At 43.0% G+C, this 23,028-nt stretch overlaps 1 protein-coding gene across 1 annotated transcript in view; it reads right to left on the minus strand.

The window, feature by feature from the left end:
- The window catches only part of ACOXL (acyl-CoA oxidase-like), a 269,160-nt gene that overhangs the window by 70,720 nt on the left and 175,412 nt on the right, over positions 1-23,028 (minus strand). Inside the window, exon 11 of the mRNA XM_018054699.1 lies at positions 1,510-1,599. Within this exon, the coding sequence (XP_017910188.1) occupies positions 1,510-1,599 (90 nt within the window). The remainder of the gene's footprint in view (positions 1-1,509; positions 1,600-23,028) is intronic.

Raw genomic sequence — 23,028 nt, forward strand, 5'->3', positions numbered from 1 at the left:
AGATACTAAAAAGGACCTACTGTATAGTACAGAGAACTCTACTCAATATTCTGTAATGGCCTTTATGGGAAAAGAATCCAGAAAAAAGAGTGGTGGTGATTTAGTCACTAAGTTGTGTCTAATTCTTGTGACAGCATAAACTATAGCTTGCAAGACATCTCTGTCCATGGGATTCTCCAGGCAAGAATACTGGAGTGGGTTGCCAGTTCCTTCTCCAGGGGATCTTCCTGACCCAGGAAAAGAGTAGAAATATGTGTAACTGATTCACCTTGTTGTACATCTGAAACTATCCCAATACTTACATCAACTGCACTCCAATAAACATTTTTCAAGAAGAATCTCCCTATGCTTGTTCACTGTGTTCTATGCAGGGTGTTTAACTGTTAAGAGGAAAGCCCTGGGGGGAATGGGGTCATTATATCTTAGCAAAACCCAAAGTCCCTATTCTTCATCTTTAGAAACACCTAACTGGAATCCCATTCTGTATACAGTCTCATATAATTTTTACTTTCCATATCATACAAATTTCTATAATAAACTCTTTTCAAATTTCTGTAATAAACACTTTATAAGTACAATTTTAAAGGCTATAGAATTCCCCATTGATTGGCCAGAGCATGATTTCCCTAATCATTTCCCTATTGTTGAAAATTTAGTTTCCAATATTATTGCTGTAATAAATCATGCACTAATGAGAATGTTTGTGACCAAAAGTTGTCTGCAGTTTGGATTATAAGTTTAGATGAAGTCCGAGAAGTAGAATTACACATGGCCAAGAGCAACATGGAAGAAGTCCCTTTTGTTCTGACCAACAGTGGGATGTGAACATACTCTTAAACATCAGGCAGCCTGAGATATGAAAGCGATCGGTATTGCAGAGGCCCCAGAGTTGTTTCTCTGGTCACTTACGTGGCTGAGCAATTGCCCTCCTTTTGTAAACTGGCTCTTCCTGTCTTTTGTCTGTTTATCTTCTGGGTGCACACGTGCTCAGTCATGTCAGGCTCTTCGCAACCCCATGGATGGTAGCCCGCCAGGCTTCTCTGTCCATGGGATTATCTTGGCAAGAATACTAGAGTGGGTTGCCATTTCCTCCTCCAGGGGAATCTTCCTGACCCAGGGATCGAACTCACGTTTCCTGAGGCTTCTGCATTGGCCGGCGGATTCCTTACCACTGAGTCACTTGGGAAATGTGGTCGCCTTTTAGGCACTTACAAAGTCTTTGGGAATAGCCTCCCAGGTAGAAGATATATGACTCTACACTCACAAGATGTAACTTTCTTAAGTCAAAAAAGATACCTTTCAACATCAAAAATCAGCTAGGAAATAAATTAATTAATCCCTTTCCCCATTCAACTACTGCGAAAAGCAAGTGCCTAATGGAAAACCACCTGCCAATTAAACAAAGACTTCAGATGAAGATAAGACATAGGAAAAGCTTCAGATTTCTGGATAACACTTGATCTTGAAAATGTCACTGTTTAAAAAGAATAAACATTTCCCACGTCTTACCTGCAGCATGACGACATTGTCACCTTCAAAAGTGACAAACACATCTGTGTCGCATTTTAAGCCTGAGATTTGATTTTCCATCATGTAACCCTATCGAAAAAAGAGGAAAAAAAGACAAATTTTATATTTGCAGTCCCAATACTATAAAGGACTAACATTTTCTTTCAAATTAAAAACATACAATTAGAAATAAAAAAGAAAATAACTTTATTTCTCCTATCCAGAAAACCTATTCTAAGAATTTTGACCCATCCCATTGGCTTTTGGTCCATAAATATTATTTGTGATGTGGTCTTCATTAGCAGCAAAAACATCTAAAAACAGTCATGTCACAATTTTCCAAAATATTTCAGCAAATTATGCTAGCTTTTCTATTCCAAATCAAAGTGGGCTTCCCTGGTGTCTCAGTGGTAAAGAATTCACCTGCTAGTGCAGGAGACTCCAGTTCCATCCCTGGGTCAAGAAGACCCCCTGGAGAAGGAAATGGCAACGCACTCCAGTACTCTTAGGAAATCCCATGGACAGAGGAGCCTGGTGGGCTACAGTCCATGGAGTCGCAAGAGTCAGACACGACTTAGCAAGTAAAAACAATTCATGATTATATCCCACAAAATGCAGGTGAATGATGCCTCCCCCAACCCAACCCAACTATTGGTACTATGTATAAAATAGGTAACTAATGAGAACCTACTATATAGCACAGAGAACTCTATTCAGTGCTCTGTGGTGACCTACATGGGAAGGAAATCCAAAAAAGAGGAGACATATGTATACACATAGCTGATTCTCTTTGCTGTACTGCAGAAACTAACACAATATGCAAAGCAACTGCATTCCAATAAATTTCAAAAAAATTAAGCAGAAAAGAATCAGCAAAGCTACCTACGATTCTTGGGCGTCGTAAAAATCCTCAATTGCCACTCTGTCTCTTAATGTCCTTATATACTCTGTATCCTGAATATACACTGTTTCCAGCCTGTTTCTTCTTCTTTTTTTCTTTTCTCACTTCCTGAAATCCTTGTTTAAAGGGCAGCAGCCTGCTGCTCCTTTCCAAAGTTCGGAAGTGTTTCTCCACACACCCTGGGAGAACCAGCTGCCCACGAGAAAGTGGACCAGCCCCAGGCCAGAAGTGGAGGGAGCAGAGCTCCCCGTGTCTGGCCTTGGGCCCATCACCTTCTCAAGGCCCCTGCACTCTCCTTCTTCCAGCTCATTGTTCTGTCGCTTAGCTCTCAAGATCTTTCCCTCTCTCAAAATCTGCTTCCAGATCAGTCCAGCCACGTGAGTTACACCAGAGGCAGCTGTCACACCGCCTCTCCTGGGAGTATGTGCACTTAGCACTTTGGCTCTGCTAGGGAATGACCAGCTTCAGCCTCTGTTGGAATCTTCAAGCCACATGGGCCAGGGAGAGTTACAGAGGGCACTCCCTGGGGCAGCTGTGTATTCCAAACACATGGTACCCATTATCTTTGGGGGGGGGGTGTGTGTTCAGTCATGGCCAACTCTTTGCAACCCCATGGACTGTAGCCCACCAGGCTCTTTCACCCATGGGATTTCCCAGGCAAGAATTTTGGAGCGGGTTGCCATTTCCCACTTCTGACCCAGAGATCGAACCTGCGTCTCCTGCACCTCTTTCATTGGTAGGCAGATTCTTTACTGCTGAACCACTTGGGAAGCTTTTTCCTGGGGGACCCACTTCATTTATGAAAATGGCCACTTGAGTGACAGAAGCGGGCAAGAAGGGGGCACTCTGGGTTCCTGATGCCCATGCGAAGCATGCCTGCTTCCTGCCCCAACAGTCGTCCTCTGATGCTCCCCTCCCTCTCCTTGTTCCCCTCAGCATCAGCGCAGTCTGAGCAGGCCTTATGCACAATGTAGTTTACAGAAGCAAGGGCCTATTCAACTCTCATTACTTTCATAAAGGTAAAATGATTGTGTGTGTGTGTGTGCTAAGTCACTTCAGTCGTGTCTGACTCTGTGCTACCCTACGGACTATAGTCCATCAGGCTCCTCTGTCCTTGGGATTCTCCAGGCAAAAATACTGGAGTGGGTTGCCATGCCCTCCTCCAGGGAGTCTTCCCGACTCAGGGATTGGCCCCATGTCTCTTAAGTCTCCTGCACTTCAAGCGGGTTCTTTACTGCTAGCACCATCATGGTATTTATGCATAAATACATCAACAGCATTTCCAGTCTGGAGAAGCTGGGCCTCCCCATCCCATCACAGACACAAGGTAAACCCCACTCTTACCCCTCAGGCAAACCACATGAGATCGGGTCCTGACTGAGTGTGATCAGGCCCGGAGAGTATGTCCCTGGCCAGGGAGTAACTGAGTCAACCTTCATCATCATTGTTCTACCATCTGTGAAGTACCTGCCACTAGCCAGATACTTCACTGGGTACCTGACCCAACTTCATTTATGATGTCACTCAATCCTTTTCTTCCACTCAACAGCCCTGTGAGGTAGGCATTACTCTATTTTACAGATGAAGGGAGTGAGCCTGGAGGGCTGTATTCTCGAACATATCAAGTTCTGGTGCAGGACAAATGAACACAGCATATACCACCTCGGACTTGGGAAGAAGCCATTACACATAAGCAGCACACTGGCTAAAGGCTTAAGATAACAATTTTGAAGAAACAAAGTACTTTTCCCTTGAGCATTGAGCCCTGGTCTCTTCCAGCAGGGGAAGGAGGAGCAGGAGCTCCATAGTTCTGACGCTTTTGAACTGTTCACACTCTGCCCTGGAAACCAGGCCAATCAGGGCTTTCAAATGACCAGACCAATGGTCCACTTGGAAGGCAGCAGACCAGCACAGAATCCCACTGACTCTCACAGAACGGGCACTGGAGTTCCCCAAACATAGAGAGGCCTCATGTTCCTGTGTTAGTTCCTCACACACATTATAATTGATTTGAGGCTCAGATAATTGATATGAAATTGATGCCGAAACTCAGCTTTGAATGCCTCTCTTCATTTGAAAACTGTGTGACTATGATTCGGATCATCTGAGACTCTCCAGGATCCTGGCTCAGAGAAGGTGATGGCACCCCACTCCAGTACTCTTGCCTGGAAAATTCCATGGATGGAGGAGCCTGGTAGGCTGCAGTTCATGGGGTCGCTAAGGGTCAGACATGACTGAGCAACCTCACTTTCATTTTTCACTTTCATGCACTGGAGAAGGAAATGGCAAACCCACTCCAGTGTTCTTGCCTGGAGAATCTCAGGGAAGGGGGAGCCTCATGGGCTGCCGTCTATGGGGTCGCACAGAGTCAGACACGGCTGAAGCAACGCAGCAGCAGCAGCAGCAGCAGGGTCCTGGCTGAGCGAGGTGACAGGGCTCATGGCCCTCAAAGAGCTGGTGGACAACTAAAATGAAGCAGTGGAGAGAAAGCCCAAAGGCTAAGCACGCGCAGGGCGGCACCGTGGCCGGCACGTCATCACCAAGCTCCTGAAACCACTGGGGCGGAGCTATGATGCAGTCTCCTTAGAGTAGCCTGAGAGGGGCAGAGCAGACCACCTGGGGTGTCATGACACCTCACACTGTCCCCTCGCACAGCCCATCCTCCCCAGAGCCAACACCCGTGAGCCCCGCTTCTGCCTGGAGGAGGAGCGCCTCCCCAGGGCCCAGGATGGAGGGGCCTGGCTTCCTCCTTGGCGCTTCCGAGAGAATACGAAGTACTCTAGCGAAATGACCCGGGCTGTACTGCCTGCTCTGCACTCCTACCCCTGCCCGAGACATTCCCCCCATCTTTCAGCCACAGGGCTCCCTCGTGCCCTGCTGGGATTCTGTTTCATTTTTCTAAGTCTCAAAATGGTCTCAGCTTTAACTGGGGAGCCAAAGAGGCCCACTCAGCCAGAGGACCGCACATGACCCACAGTTCTAGGCTCCTGATGCGTCCATGGCTGAAGCCTGGCTGGGGAACGGACTGGATTCCCACCCTGCCTGTCACATTGGGCATCTCTCCACCCCAGGCCTGAAACTTTGGCCTCCAGTGTTCAGTTCAGTTCAGTCGCTCAGTCATGCCCGACTCTTTGTGACCCCATGAATCGCAGGCCTCCAGTGTATCTCAAGTCAAATCTACAAATTTACTCGGGAGAGGCCCTATCACAACATTATAGAGAGCATGTGCCTGAGTATGGGGTGTGTGTGTGTGTGTTCTTGGCTGACCTGTGTCCCCTGAAGTTCCTACATTGACGTCCTAACCCTCAAGACCTCTAATGTGACTGTACTGTGAAAAAGTAATCAAGGTTAAATAAAGTCATTGGGATGGGTCCTAATCCATGATGATGGGTGTCCTTATCAGAAGAGACATTAGGAATTTGTATCAACTGATGCTGAAGCTGAAGCTTCAATACTTTGGCCACCTGATGTGAAGATCCGGCTCATTGGAAAAGACCCTGATACTGAGAAATACTGAAGGCAATAGGAGAAGGGGGTGGCAGAGGGTGAGACGGTTGGATGGCATCACCGCCTCAATGGACATGAGTTTAAGCAAGCTCCAGGAGATGGTGGAGGACAGGGAAGCCTGGTGTGCTGCAGTCCATGGGGTTGCAAAGAGTTGGATATGACTTAACAATTGAACAACAACAATCCCGCTATTGTGTGAAAACTGTATGAATCTTAATTCTGTTGAACTGGTTCATGGTGCTTTTCAGGTCTACTACATTCTTCTACTTTTCTGTATATTCATTCTATTAATTTTTGAGAATTTGATGTTGAAATTCCAACTGAAAAATCTTAATTTATCTACTTAAAAAATAATTGTAATATGTAATGAAAATACATGTTCTGTATTTTCCAAGTCTCCTATAAATGCATCATCATACTTTCATAATTTAAGAAGTAAAGAAAGAGAAAAAAAGTAGAGACCCTGGGACACAGACACAGAGGGAAGAGCATGTGAGGACATAGGGAGGAGAAGACGGTCACGTACAGGGCTCCCCGGGCGGCTCAGCTGGTAAAGAATCCGCCTGCAGTGCAGGAGACCTGGGTTCAATCCTTGGGTTGGAAAGATCCCTGGAGAAAGGAATGGCAACCCACTTCAGTGTTCTTGCTTGGGAAATCCCATGGACAGAGGAGCCTGGCAGGCCACAGTCCATGGGGTCGCAAAGAGTCAGACATGACTGAGCAATGAAACCATCACCACAGGCCAAGCAGAGAGGCCTTGGGAGAAACCAACACCTGGATTAGGATGTTTGCCTCCAGAATTGTGGGACAATACATTTCTGTTGCTTAAGCTTTGTTACGGCAGCCTGAGCAGTGTCTGTGTGTGCACACGACGTGTGTGTCTGCCTGTATGTGTGCAGTATTCTCCCGAATCCTGCTTGTTCTCCACCAGAGGGAAATCGACACGAACTGTTGCTCCGATGTGAACAGATGCCCTGGAGTCTCAGGAAATTCTTCTCTCCACCATCCTCTCAAGGCACTCCCTAACACTTGGGTTTTCATTATAAAATGAAATGGTTGTTTCCATCATTTTTCTTCTCTTCCACCTTGGACTCTTCTAAGCAAGGGCCTTGGCTTATACATTTCAGGTTGGGGACTGGGGAGATGAGAAAAACAAGGGGGAGTGATGGAAGAAAGAGGTTTAATGCCCCCAAAAAGTGAATAATATTTTCCATTAGCTTACTTCACTGTGAATAAAGTGAGAAATGTGGACTAGACAGAAGGAACTCTAAACGATGTGCTCCCCAAGCCAACAGCATCCTCAGGGGACACACGGGCCAGGATCTGGGAGGAAAGAGCAGGCTGGGTAGACACGTTACTCTAGCCTTGCCTTCTGGGTTACATCGGCCTCCGAGCAAGTAATTGTGAAAGTCATTAAGGTTGTGTCCCATTTCAGTGAGGGCCCCACAAAACATATTTTATGGTTTCAACTTTGTACACTGAAAAGTTTAATATGTTCCTGCTGCTTTTCACATCTCTGATTTTTTTTTTTGTATATGATTACGTTGAATAAGTATATCAGAACAAAATTAGAAACAGGCTTTCTTTCCCCCACCCAACCCTTTAAACCCACAGAGGGTACATTTTGTTCATTTTTAGAAGAAAAAGATAAAATCAGTCTTATCTTTTTGGCTAAAGATAAGGAGGGTCAGTGGAAAATAGAGAGACCATCCAGGAGGGACTTCTTGTGTCAATTTTACACCAAAATATCTCTTGGAAAAGACCCTGATGCTGGGAAAGATTGAGGGTAAGAGGAGAAGGGGGCAACAGAGGATGAGATGGTAGGATGGCATCATTGATTCAATAGACAACAGCTTGACCAAACTCCGGGAGACAATGAAGGACAGGGAAGCCTGGTGTGTCGCAGTCCATGGGGTTGCAAAGAGTCAGGCATGACTGGGTGGCTGAACAACAACAACAACACATCTGTGCCACATGGCATGGAAGAGAACCCGTGTGTGTGGGTGACTGGTGTGTGTGGGTGACTGGTGTGTGTGGGTCACTGTTCCCTTTCCTGTGACAGCTGTGATCAGGGTGGCACCTCCTGACAGCCCAGCAGACAATGGATGCTCTGATGCAGGTAGTGACAAGTCATCCCGCCCTGCCCTGCGTGCTTTGGAATGACCCTAAACTCTCAGGGCTTATGAACTGTGAGGGAATTCATCTGTGGGTCCCATCACCAAACGTTTGCTCAGGGTTTGTACTGTAGGCACCGTGCCACACACTGCAAGCCACAGACACAATCCTCAGAAGACACGCAGGCACCAGTCAAACAGACAAATAAAACAGGTGATCAAACAGTCTGTGGTTGGATAAATGGTGAAAGAAGATGTGGTATTCTACACATACACAATGGACTATTACTCAGCCATAAAAAGGAACAAAACTGGCTCATTCGTAGAGATGCGGCTGGACCTAGAGTCTGTCATACACAGTGAAGTAAATCAGAAAAACACATAGCATATATTAACACATATATGCGGAATCTAGAAAAGTGGCACATATGAACCTACGTGCAGGACAGGGACAGAAATGCAGACGCAGGGAACAGATGTGTGGACGAGAGGGTGGGACGAACTGGGAGATCAGCGCTGACAGATATACACGGCCGTGTGTAACATAGCTGGTGGGGAACTGCTGCACAGTACAGGGGGTCCGTTCCGCGCTCGGGGGTGACCTGGCGGGGTGGGGTGGAAGGGATGCGCACATCCAGCGGATCCACTCCACTGTATAGCAGAAACTAACACCACACTGTAAAGCAATTATTTGCTGTTGTTCAGTCACTCTGTCATGTCCAGCTCTTTGCAACCCCATGGACTGCAGCATGCCAGGCTTCTTTGTTCTTCACCATCTCCTGGAGTTTGCTCAAACTCAGGTCCATTGAGTCAGTGATGCAATTATACTCCAATAATTAAAAAAAAATAATCCTCTGAGGTAAGCGCCAGAAAGGAAAAGATCTGGATTCCATGAAGAAAGAATAAACAAGAAAGACCTCTTCTAACCGAGATGCCAGAGAAAATTTTCAGGGCTTGTTTAACTTGGAGCCATAAAGAGGTCAGCCAAGCCAGAAATGGAGACAGCTTACTCCAGGTGAAAGAAGAGCACATGCAAACACCCCATGGCCAGGAAGGAGCTCGGAATGTTCAGGACTGGAAAGAAGGCTGGACTGGAGGTGGTGTGCAGGGAGGAGAGTGCCCCAGAGATAAGGTTGGAGACAGGTGTCAAGTGACTCAGTACCTCAGGAGGCATCTTGGACATTCCTTTAATTGAACATGTTAAGTTAGGTGCAATGTAAAATCATAAGATAATTTTATTCTTTGGGATAAGATGACTTGTGATTTTTAAAAGACAGCTCTGTCTGCCAAGTGATCACAGCCCACTGGAGGCAAGAGAGAAAGGGTTGGTCAAGATGGGAGACCTGGGTGGCCTGGAGTTAGAGGGAGATGGGCTTGGATGAGCTGCGTGTGTGTGTTTGTGAGAAAGAGAAAGCCCGGGCCACAGGAATGGGAGGTGTACGGTGTGGTGTTTACCAAGCTGAGCATCCTGGCAGGGAGTATGTTTACAGGAAAAGATGAAATGTTCACATCTATAAATGTTAGATGTGAGAATCAGTGAGACATCCAAGGGGCCTGGTCAAAGTGAAGGTTAGATACAAGACTCTGCAGTTGCAAATAGATGTCTGGGATGGAGATATAGCATCCTCATTACATAACTCTTCAAAACCAATGGAAGGAACAGAATTATCAAGAGTCTAACTACACAGGGGCTTCCCAGGTGGCGCTAGTGGTAAAGGACCCTTCTGCCAATGCAGGAGATGAAAGAGATACCGGTTTGATCCTTGAGTTGGGAAGATGCCCCTGGAGAAGGAAATGGCAATCCACTCTAGTATTCTTGCCTGGAGAACCCCATGAACAGAGTAGCCTGGTGGGTTTCAGTCCACAGGGTTGCAAAGAGTTGGACACCACTGGAGAGACTTAGCATGCACACACTAACTACACAGAGAAGAGAGGACTCAGGCTCATGTTACGGAAAATGCTAACATTCTGAGCTCAGGTAGAAGAAAACCAGCAGAACAGACTAAGAAAACAAAGAAGCAGAAAGGGAGTTGAGAGCATGGTGTCCTGACAGCTTGAGAGAATGCTGTGTTTGGCAGAGAGGGGTGGGCCAGGGCAAAGGAAGCTGGGAGCTCAGGCAGGTGGGGACCCAGAAAGATCCTCTGGTCAGAGTCTCAGGCAGTAAACAGCGACTGGCCCAACACAGTTCAATAAGTACGCAGGCATGACTCAGAAGGAGAACCAAATTTGCTTGGGACATCTGTCCCTGGAAATACAGCAGATAAGACAGTCTTTAACTAAAAATTAAATCACCAGTAGAACCACTGAAAATATGCTTGATAAAATATTTTTTAAAAATCACTTTGATGCATATCAAACTGATAAAGAGATATACTCAGAAGGTGAACTCAATAAGAAAGCATGACACCTAAACGGGTAGCAGGTGATGAGACCAAGTGAGAAGTTATATATAAAGAAATCTGCATAGTAGCTAGGATATGGAAGCAACATAGATGTCCATCCACAGAAGAATGGATAAAGAAGTTGTGGTACATATATACAATGGAACATTACTCGGCCATAAAAAGGAATGCATTTGAGTCAGTTCTAATAAAGTGCATAAATGTAGAGTCTATTATACAGAGTGAAGTAAGTCAGAGAGAGAAAAAGAAATGTCACACATTAATGCATATATGTGAAATCTAGAAGGATGGTACAGACGAACCTGTCCGCAGAGTAGCCATGGAGACGCAGACATGGAGAACAGACTGTGGGCACAGTGGGGGAAGGAGAGGGGGCGGATAGGGAGAGGAGCACGGAAGCATACACAACCACCATATGTAAAACAGAGCTAGTGGGAAATGTGCTGTGCAACACAGGGAGCTCCAACCTGGGGCTCTGTGACAACCTAGAGGGGTGGGCTGGGGTGGGAGGGGACATATGTGTGCCGATCGCTGATTCATGTACATGTATGGCAGAAACCAACACAATATGTTGCAAAGCAATTATCCTCCAATTAAAAAAAATTAAAAAAAATTTTTTTTGTATCTTCTAGAGGTTTACATTACCATGAGACATATCCTACAGTATGTCTTTTTTTATCTTGTTTATTTCTTTTTAATTTTATTTTTTTACTTTACAACACTGTTTTGGTTTTGCCATACAGTGACATGAATCCACCATGGGTGTACATGAGTTCCCAACCCTGAACCCCCCTCCCACCACCCTCCCCATATCATCTCTCTGGGTCATCCCAGTGCACCAGCCCCAAGCATCCTGTATCCTATATCGAACCTAGACTAGCGATTCATTTCTTACATGATAGTATACATGTTTCAGTGCCATTCTCCCAAATCATCCCACCCTCTCCCTCTCCCACAGAGTCTAAAAGACTGTTCTTTACATCTGTGTCTCTTTTGCTGTCTTGCATATAGGGTCATCATTGCCATCTTTCTAAATTCCATATATATGTGTTAGTATACTGTATTGGTGTTTTTCTTTCTGGCTTACTTCACTCTGTATAATTGGCTCCAGTTTCATCCACCTCATTAAAACTGATTCAAATGTATTCTTTTTAATGGCTGAATAATACTCCATAGTGTATATGTACCACAGCTTTCTTATCCATTCATCTGCTGATGGACATCTAGGTTGTTTCCATGTCCTGGCTATTATAAACAGTGCTGCGATGAACATTGGGGTACATGTGTCTCTTTCAATTCTGGTTTCCTCTGTGTGTATGCCCAGCAGTGGGATTGCTGGGTCATAAGGCAGTTCTATTTGTAGTTTTTTAAGGAATCTCCACACTGTTCTCCATAGTGGCAGTACTAGTTTGCATTCCCACCAACAGTGTAAGAGGGTTCCCTTTTCTCCACACCCTCTCCAGCATTTATTGTGGACTTTTGGATCACAGCCATTCTAAATGGTGTGAAATGGTACCTCACTGTGGTCTTGATTTGCACTTCTCTGATACTGAGTGATGTTGAGCATCTTCTCTTGGGTTTGTTAGCCATCCATATGTCTTCTTTGGAGAAATCTCTATTTAGTACTTTGGCCCATTTTTTGATTGGGTCATTTATTTTTCTGGAATTGAGCTGCATAAGTTGCTTGTATATTTTTGAGATTAGTTGTTTGTCAGTTGCTTCATAGAAAAAATCAACAAAGCCAAAAGCTGGTTCTTTGAAAGGATAAATAAAATTGACAAGCCATTAGCCAGACTCAGCAAGAAACAAAGGGAGAAAAATCAAATCAATAAAATTAGAAATGAAAATAGACAGATCACAACAGACAACACAGAAATACAAAGGATCATAAGAGACTACTATCAGCAATTATATGCCAATAAAATGGACAACATGGAAGAAATGGACAAATTCTTAGAAAAGTACAACTTTCCAAAACTGAACCAGCAAGAAATAGAAAATCTTAACAGACCCATCACAAGCACGGAAATTGAAACTGTAATCAGAAATCTTCCAGCAAACAAAAGCCCAGGTCCAGACGGCTTCACAGCTGAATTCTACCAAAAATTTCGAGAAGAGCTAACACCCATCCTACTCAAACTCTTCCGGAAAATTGAAGAGGAAGGTAAACTTCCAAACTCATTGTCTGAGGCCACCATCACCCTAATACCAAAACCTGACAAAGATGCCACAAAAAAAGAAAACTACAGGCCAATACCACTGATGAACATAGATGCAAAAATCCTTAACAAAATTCTAGCAATCAGAATCCAGAAACACATTAAAAACATCATACACCATGACCAAGTGGGCTTTATCCCAGGGATGCAAGGATTCTTCAATATACACAAATCAATCAATGTAATTCACCACATTAACAAATTGAAAAGTAAAAGCCATATGATTATCTCAATAGATGAAGAGAAAGCTTTTGACAAAATTCAATATCCATTTATGATAAAAACTCTCCAGAAAGCAGGAATAGAAGGAACATACCTCAACATAATAAAAGCTATATATGACAAACCCACAGCAAACATTATCCTCAATGGTGAAAAATTGAAACCATTTCCCCTAAAATCAGGAACAAGACAAGGGTGCCCACTTTCACCACTACTGTTCAACATAGTTCTGGAAGTTTTGGCCACAGCAATCAGAGCAGAAAAAGAAATAAAAGGAATCCAAATTGGAAAAGAAGAAGTAAAACTCTCACTGTTTGCAGATGACATGATCCTCTACATAGAAAACCCTAGACTCCACCAGAAAATTACTAGAGCTAATCAATGAATATAGTAAAGTTGCAGGATATAAAATCAACACACAGAAATCCCTTGCATTCCTATACACTAATAATGGGAAAGTAGAAAAAGAAATTAAGGAAACGATTCCATTCACCATTGCAACGAAAAGAATAAAATACTTGGGAATATATCTACCTAAAGAAACTAAAGACCTATATATAGAAAACTATAAAACACTGGTGAAAGAAATCAAAGAGGACACTAATAGATGGAGAAATATACCATGTTCATGGATCAGAAGAATCAATATAGTGAAAATGAGTATACTACCCAAAGCAATCTACAGATTCAATGCAATCCCTGTCAAGCTACCAGTGGTATTTTTCACAGAGCTAGAACAAATAATTTCACAATTTGTATGGAAATACAAAAAACCTTGAATAGCCAAAGCAATCTTGAGAAAGAAGAATGGAACTGGAGGAATCAACCTGCCTGACTTCAGGCTCTACTACAAAGCCACAGTCATCAAGACAGTATGATACTGGCACAAAGACAGAAATATAGATCAATGGAACAAAATAGAAAGCCACACACCTATGGACCCCTTATCTTCGACAAAGAAGGCAAGAATATACAACGGATTAAAGACAATCTCTTTAACAAGTGGTGCTGGGAAAACTGGTCAACCACTTGTAAAAGAATGAAACTAGAACACTTTCTAACACCATTCACAAAAATAAACTCAAAATGGATTAAAGATCTAAATGTAAGACCAGAAACTATAAAACCCCTAGAGGAGAACATAGGCAAAACACTCTCCGACATAAATCACAGCAGGATCCTCTATGACCCATCTCCCAGAATACTGGAAATAAAAGCAAAAATAAACAAATGGGATCTAATTAAAATTCAAAGCTTCTGCACAACAAAGGAAACTATAGCAAGGTGAAAAGACAGCCTTCGGAATGGGAGAAAAATAAAAATTTTTTAAAGAAAATAAAGGTCAAAAAATAAAGACACCTGTATAAACACAGTCCTCTGGGAAAACAATGTCTACCAGGGATTAAGTGAGAAAACACCACTCCTCACTCAAGAAGGTAAGGAGGAAATTTGCTAGTCTCAGGTCTGGCTGTGGGTGGAGAGAGAGAAACATCTCTGCTTAGAATTCTGACCCTGGCCTGCATTCATATGACACTAGGGCCAGAATCCATACTCTCTCTGAGGCCATCAAAACTACAAACACAAAGACAAAGCTACAAACCAGTTCAAGCGGGTTGTGGTCTCCAGTCCTCTGGCATAGATAAATGCAGCTCCTTTCTGCCTGGAAAGAACTTACGGAGACAAAGCTCCAAAATTCTAGCATGAGCAAAATGCAAGAGGAAGAAAAGGACAATCAGAAGAGATAGATAACAATAAACAGAATCAAAACGTCAGAGGGAGCAGATATTAGCTACTACACCAAGAAGGAAAATATAAGAACACAAAGAGACAGTATTGAAAATGACAATGGCCTAGGACTTCCCTGGTGGTCCAGTGGCTGAGACTCTGTGCTCCCAACGCAGGGGGACCAGGTTCCATCCCTGGTCAGGACACTCGATCCCACATGCCACAACTAAGACCTGGCACAGCCCAATAAAGAAACAAACAAATAAAAAATAAATATTCAAAAAAGCACAGTGGCCTAAAATTGTCCAAAATTGTCAAGAAACAGAAATCTACATATTCAGCATACACAATGACCCCAAAGAAGGAAACTAAGGTAACAAATTCATACTTAGATACATTACAGTGAAATCATAGATCATCAAAAAATAAAAATCTTTAAAGAAGCAAAGAGAAAAAAAGAGACAGCCATGAAAAATTATAATTCGACACACAACTGATTCCTCAGCAACAAGAGAATCCTGAGTAACAGTAAAAACTTCAAATGCTGAGAGAAAAGAACTGTCACCAATGAATTCTATCCTTAACAGTGCTTAACCTTTCAAGGCTGAGAATGAAATAAAGACACATTTACACAGAGAAAATTAGGTTTACTGTCAAAGACCCACACTATTCTGAAGAAAGTACTCCATGAACAAGGAAAATGACAAAAGAAACACAAGAAGGAACTGTGAGCAAAGAAATTGGTTTAAAAAAAATGTGGTAGTTCTAGAGAAATCCTGATTCCATATAAAAATAAATATGATAGCTAATGCCTACAATTAAAAAACATACTACTAAAGTAATGGAAAAGGATGCTATAGAACATGGGAGCTGATGATTAGTGAAAGCAATTCAAGCTCTCATATTGTTGGGAGAATGGAAAAATAATGATTAATTTTAGATTTTGTATGTTAAAGTACATACTCCAGCTGCCACAGTGACCACAAAATGAATATAATAGGGACTTCCCTGGCAGTTCAGTGGTTAAGCCTCCATGCTCCCAGTGCAAGGGGACAGGTTCAGTCCCCGTTTCCCTGACCAGGGAGGGTACAGCCCCCCAAAAAGAATATAGTAGAATGGAAACGGGAAGAGAGAAGAATGGAAAGGTGGGGATGGGGGTTGGGGAATAACAATAAATCTGAAAGAAAGTAAGAAACCCAAACAGAGGTAACACAGCAAAATAGAAAGCAAAGAGCAAGATAGAAGAAATGAACTCAGCTGCACCAGCAATGAAAACAAACATTTAGACTAAAAAGATACAATGAGCCTGTCAGAGTAAAGAAAATCTAAAAGCCAGATAAGTGTTGTTTATACGAAACATAAGAGCAACACACTAACACAAAAAGGCTGAGTAAAGTCATGTTACACCTGCTGCTGCTGCTGCTGCTACGTTGCCTCAGTTCAGTTCAGTTCAGTTCAGTTCAGTCGCTCAGTCGTGTCCGACTCTTTGCGACCCCATGAATCGCAGCACACCAGTCCTCCCTGTCCATCACCTACTCTCGGAATTCACTCAGACTCACGTCCATCGAGTCAGTGATGCCATCCAGCCATCTCATCCTCTGTCGTCCCCTTCTCCTCCTGCCCCCAATCCCTCCCAGCATCAGAGTCTTTTCCAATGAGTCAACTCTTTGCATGAGGTGGCCAAAGTACTGGAGCTTCAGCTTTAGCATCATTCCTTCCAAAGAAATCCCAGGGCTGATCTCCTTCAGAATGGACTGGTTGGATCTCCTTGCAGTCCAAGGGACTCTCAAGAGTCTTCTCCAACACCACAGTTCAAAAGCACCAATTCTTCAGCGTTCAGCCTTCTTCACAGTCCAACTCTCACATCCATACATGACCACAGGAAAAACCATAGCCTTGACTAGACAGACCTTAGCCGGCAAAGTAATGTCTCTGCTTTTGAATATGCTATCTAGGTTGGTCATAACTTTCCTTCCAAGGAGCAAGCATCTTTTAATTCATGGCTGCAATCACCATCTGCAGTGATTTTGGAGCCCCCCAAAATAAAGTCTGACACTGTTTCCACTGTTTCCCCATCTATTTCCCATGAAGTGATGGGACCAGATGCCATGATCTTCGTTTTCTGAATGTTGAGCTTTAAGCCAACTTTTTCCACTCTCCTCTTTCACTTTCATCAAGACGCTTTTGAGTTCCTCTTCACTTTCTGCCGTAACGGTGGTGTCACTTGCATATCTGAGGTTATTGATATTTCTCCCGGCAATCTTGATTCCAGCTTGTGTTTCTTCCAGTCCAGTGTTTCTCATGATGTACTCTGCATATAAGTTAAATAAGCAGGGTGACAATATACAGCCTTGACGTACTCCTTTTCCTATTTGGAACCAGTCTGTTCTTCCATGTCCAGTTCTAACTGCTGCTTCCTGACCTGCATACAGGTTTCTCAAGAGGCAGGTCAGGTGGTCTGGTATTCCCATCTCTTTCAGAATTTTCCACAGTTTATTGTGATCCACACAGTCAAAGGCTTTGGCATAGTCAACAAAGCAGAAATAGATATTTTTCTGGAACTCTCTTGCTTTTTCGATGATCCAGCAGATGTTGGCAATTTGATCTCTGGTTCCTCTGCCTTTTCTAAAACCAGCTTGAACATCAGGAAGTTCACGGTTCACGTATTGCTGAAGTTTGGCCTGGAGAATTTTGAGCATTACTTCACTAGCATGTGAGATGAGTGCAATTGTGCGGTAGTTTGAGCATTCTTTGGCAATACCTTTCTTTGGGATTGGAATGAAAACTGACCTTTTCCAGTCTTGTGGCCACTGCTGAGTTTTCCAAATTTGCTGGCATATTGAGTACAGCACTTTCACAGCATCATCTTTCAGGATTTGAAGCAGCTCAACTGGAACTCCATCACCTCCACTAGCTTTGTTCGTAGCGATGCTTTCCAAGGCCCACTTGACTTCACATTCCAGGATGTCTGGCCCTAGATTAGTGATCACACCATCATGATTATCTGGGTCGTGAAGATCTTTTTTGTACAGTTCTTCTGTGTATTCTTGCCACCTCTTCTTAATATCTTCTGCTTCTGTTAGGTCCTGACCATTTCTGTCCTTTATCGAGGCCATCTTTGCATGAAATGCTCCCTTGGTATTGCTCATTTTCTTGAAGAGATCTCTAGTCTTTCCCATTCTGTTCTTTTCCTCTATTTCTTTGCATTGATCGCTGAAGAAGACTTTCTTATCTCTTCTTGCTATTCTTTGGAACTCTGCATTCAGATGCTTATATCTTTCCTTTTCTCCTTTGCTTTTCGCCTCTCTTCTTTTCACAGCTATTTGTAAGGCCTCCCCTGACAGCCATTTTGCTTTTTTGCATTTCTTTTCCATGGAGATGGTCTTGATCCCTGTCTCCTGTACAGTGTCACGAACCTCAGTCCATAGTTCATCAGGCACTCTATCTATCAGATCTAGTCCCTTAAATCTATTTCTCCCTTCCACTACATAATCATAAGGGATTTGATTTAGTTCATACCTGAATGGTCTAGTGGTTTTCCCTACTTTCTTCAATTTCAGTCTGAATTTGGTAATAAGGAACTCATGATCTGAGCCACAGTCAGCTCCTGGTCTTGTTTTTGTTGACTGTATAGAGCTTCTCCATCTTTTGCTACAGAGAATATAATCAATCTGATTTCAGTGTTGGCCATCTGGTGATGTCCATGTGTAGAGTCTTCTCTTGTGTAGTTGGAAGAGGGTGTTTGCTATGACCAGTGCATTTTCTTGGCAAAACTCTATTAGTCTTTGCCCTGCGTCATTCTGCATTCCAAGGCTAAATTTGCCTGTTACTCCAGGTGTTTCTTGACTTCCTACTTTTGCATTCCAGTCCCCTATAATGAAAAGGACATCTTTTTTGAGTGTTAGTGCTAGAAGGTCTTGTAGGTCTTCATAGAACCGTTCAACTTCAGCTTCTTCAGCATTACTGGTTGGGGCATAGACTTGGATTACTGTGATATTGAATGGTTTGCCTTGGAGACGAACAGAGATCATTCTGTCATTTTTGAGATTGCATCCAAGTACTGCATTTCAGACTCTTGTTGACCATGATAGCTACTCCATTTCTTCTGAGGGACTCCTGCCCGCAGTAGTAGATATAATGGTCATCTGAGTTAAATTCACCCATTCCAGTCCATTTTAGTTTGCTGATTCCTAGAATGTCAATGTTCACTCTTGCCATCTCTTGTTTGACCAGTTCCAATTTGCCTTGATTCATGGACCTGACATTCCACGTTCCTATGCAATATTGCTCCTTACAGCATCGGACCTTGCTTCTGTCAGCAGTCACATCCACAGCTGGGTATTGTTTTTGCTTTGGCTTCATCCCTTCATTCTTTCTGGAGTTATTTCTCCACTGATCTCCAGTAGCATATTGGGCACCTACTGACCTGGGGAGTTCCTCTTTCAGTATCCTATCATTTTGCCTTTTCATACTGTTCATGGGGTTCTCAAGGCAAGAATACTGAAGTGGTTTGCCATTCCCTTTTCCAGTGGACCACATTCTGTCAGACCTCTCCACCATGACCCGCCTGTCTTGGGTTGCCCCACCAGCATGGCTTGGTTTCATTGAGTTAGACAAGGCTGTGGTCTTAATGTGATTAGATTGACTAGTTTTCTGTGAGTATGGTTTCAGTGTGTCTGCCCTCTGATGCCGTCTTGCAACACCTATCATCTTACTTGTGTTTCTCTTACCTTGGGCGCGGGGTATCTCTTCACGGCTGCTCCAGCAAAGCGCAGCCGCTGCTGCTTACCTTGGACGAGGGGTATCTCCTTACCGCCTCCCTTCCTGACCTTCAACATCACGTCCAATTCTGTGCAACCCCATAGACGGCAGCCCACCAGGTTCAGTCGTCCCTGGGATTCTCCAGGCAAGAACACCGGAGTGGGTTGCCATTTCCTTCTCCAATGCAGGAAAGTGAAAAGTGAAAGTGAAGTCAGTCGCTCAGTTGTGTCTGATTCTTTGCGATTCCATGGACTGCAGCCCGCCAGGCTGCTCCGTCCATGGGACTTTCCAGGCAAGAGTACTGCAGTGGGTCGCCAGTGCCTTCTCCAATGTTACACAAAAAGACCAACCAAACAGAAGCTGTTACCCTCAAATTAAAACTGGGAAAAATACACTTTAAGGCATTGGTAAAGCTAAAGAGAGTCACTGCAAGAAACTGAAGATTAAATTCACTAGGAAAATAGGACAATTCTAAATCTGTAAACATCTAATAGCACAATTTCACAACTTCAAAAGAATGAGACCAAAACTGGTACGAACACAAGGAGACACCAACAAACCCACCATCAACAGTGGAAGATTTTAGTCCGCTCAGACAGATCAAAACCTCAGGAAGAATAGGGAATACTGGAATAATGCCACTAATCAGCTTGATTGATTGGTCACATTTAAAACCCTCTAGTTCATTAAGGCGGAGAAGGCAATGGTGACCCACTCCAGTACTCTTGCCTGGAAAATCCCATGGATGGAGAAGCCTGGTAGACTGCAGTTCATGGGGTCGCTGAGTCAGACATGACTGAGCAACTTCCCTTTCACTTTTCACTTTCATGCACTGGAGAAGGAAATGGCAACTCACTTCAGTGTTCTTGCCTGGAGAATCCCAGGGACAGGGGAGACTGGTGGGCTGCCGTCTATGGGGTCATGCAGAGTTGGACACGACTGAAGCGACTCAGCAGCAGCAGCAGCTCATTAGGGAATGCATCTTCCTTTGAAGATCACATGGAAACTGGCCATATTCTAGGTCACAAAGTAGCTCATACTAAATTTGGATACCTATGGCTGATTCATGCTGAGGTTTGACAGAAAACAACAAAATTCTTTAAAGCAATTATCCGTCAGCAAAAAAATAACTTAAAAAAATAATCTGTATCACACTGGCCATTTTCTACGACTTCAATGGAATTAAGGGAAAAGGCAACATAATAATCATTATAATGACAACGAAATAAGAGTCAAAGGGTCACTAAGAAGAAGACAATATGTACAGTGGTTGTGCTTTGCAGCCAAGCTGTCTCAGTTTAAATCTTGGTTCTGCCAACTCAGGAGCTCCGCGATCTTGGACAAATTGCTTAAACTCTCTATGTGTTCTCATTTTTCACTTACGTCATATTGGAGTCATAATGGTCCTACTTTGTGAAGATGTTGGGAGGATTACCTAAGTTAATATACATAAAATGTGAAGATTGGTGGCTGGCACATAGTAAGAATTCAACAAAGTTTGGCTGTTGATATCTTTAAATGCTAGACATTAGGAAATTTTTTAAAAAACCCACTCAGCCAATTCACGGGCCAAATAAATCATTATGGACATTAAAACTTACATGTTTATAACAGAATTGGAGAGAAGGCAAAAATTAATGAGATATCATGCAAGTTAATGTAACAAAAGAAGCTGCTGCTGCTAAGTTGCTTCAGTCGTGTCTGACTCTGTGCGACCCCACAAATGGCATCCCACCAGGCTCCCCCGTCCCTGGGATTCTCCAGGCAAGAACACTGAAGTGGGTTGCCATTTCCTTCTCCAATGCATGAAAGTGAAAAGAAGAGCAGAAAGCAAATAAACCCAAAGGGAGTAGAAGGAAATAAACAATGAAGATAAAAATCAATGACATGGACATCTCAGATACAATCGGGAGATCAAACAGAACCAAAACTTTATTATTTGAAGGAAAAAGAAAACAGATCAAGAGATAAGGGAACGGGGAAAACAAACAATATCAGGGTGGCAAAGGCAGCATAATTACCGATACGACAGGGATAAAAGGTAAGAGGGGCTTACGCACTTTATACCAATAAACTTTAAAAAGAAGAAATGGACAAACTAATAAGCAAACACAAATTACCAAAACAGACTCAAGAAGAAACAGAAAACCTGAATGGCTACAAGGTGAAAACGTCCTCAACAAGCACTGGCAGACAGAGCCAACAGTGAATTAAAGACACACACAATCTCGACTCAGCTGTATTCATTCCCAAGCCCAAGATATATTAAACATTAGAAAATGCATTGATGTAAATTCACCACAAAAAAGGATTAAAGCAGGAAACTGTGTGATTATCTCACTAAAATAAAGGAATATAGATAATTCCATAAAATTTAGATCCATTCATTCATAATTTTACTTTGATTTTTTTAATTTAAATTTATTTATTTTAATGGAGGCTAATTACTTTACAGTATTGTATTGGTTTTGCCATACATTTAAAATCAAACAAAAAAACTAGCACACACACAAACACACAAAAGCCTCTACATAAACTAAGGGTAAAACATACCTGCCTTAACATGATAAATATCCACACCGAACACCAACACCAGAATATCCACACCAAATAAAATCCTTAATGGTGAAAAAGTAAGCATGCCCCCATTAAAGCCAAGAATAAAATATAAGTGCCCATTATCAACCTCTTCTTTAACCACTGCATGGGAAGTCCTGGCCACTTCAATGATATAATCAAGGCATAAATGTAAATAATTGAAAATGAACAAATAAGCTATTTATGTTTCATAGGGAATATGATTAGGGTCATAGGGAAACACAAAAGAACTAAAAACAGCTTATTAGAATTGTCATGACAGTTTAACAAGGTTGCTGGATATAAGATCAATACACAAAATTCAACTCCATTTCTATGTATCAGGCTGAAAGGATTATTGAGAAAGTATTTAAAACCTACCACACATATCCCAACAGATATCTACTCAGCTACTATCTGACAACTGTCTCACCACCTATACAACTGGGACATCAGCAGGCATGTTCACGCAATGTGACTCCATTCCCTAGCCAAAAATGTTTGGGTTGGGAAGGACACCAACTCCAACTGAGCCAGGGATTCAGCACGAGCTCTACAAGACCCCATCTCGGACAGTAGCTGGAAAGGAGATGCTATAAGTTCCACAGCCAAAGGGCAGCCACATACGCAGAGGAGAAAGAAGAATGGGCAGACACCAGGAGGCAAAGACTGCGCCCCAAAGGAGGAGAAACCAACGGCAGGGTTGCCGGTACTCTAGGCTCCTTCCCAGTTCCTGGTCCTCACGAGACCTCCCGGACCTCACGAGATGTGACTTCCAGAACACATCTCTCTCTCTCTTAAGATACAGTCTCCCTTCTTGCTTGAGCAAATTTGTAATGGGTCTCTCTTATTTGCATCCAAAGAATCTTAACTAATTCTTAACAAATTTAGAAGTTAGTCTTGCAAAGCTTCTTTTCCTTTTCTTATTTCCTTGATATGATGGACTGAATCCTTCTGGAGAGCTGTGAACCATCTCAAGGGAGGGTAAAATGAAAATATGGTAGATTCAAAATTTGGCAAATTGTCCCAGGATGGATTCCAACTCTATCAATTATTCTCTCATATGTCTGGATGTTCTCCATCACATATAA

The sequence above is a fragment of the Capra hircus genome, chromosome 11, assembly GCF_001704415.2.
Source record: "Capra hircus breed San Clemente chromosome 11, ASM170441v1, whole genome shotgun sequence".
Lineage (NCBI taxonomy): Eukaryota > Metazoa > Chordata > Mammalia > Artiodactyla > Bovidae > Capra > Capra hircus.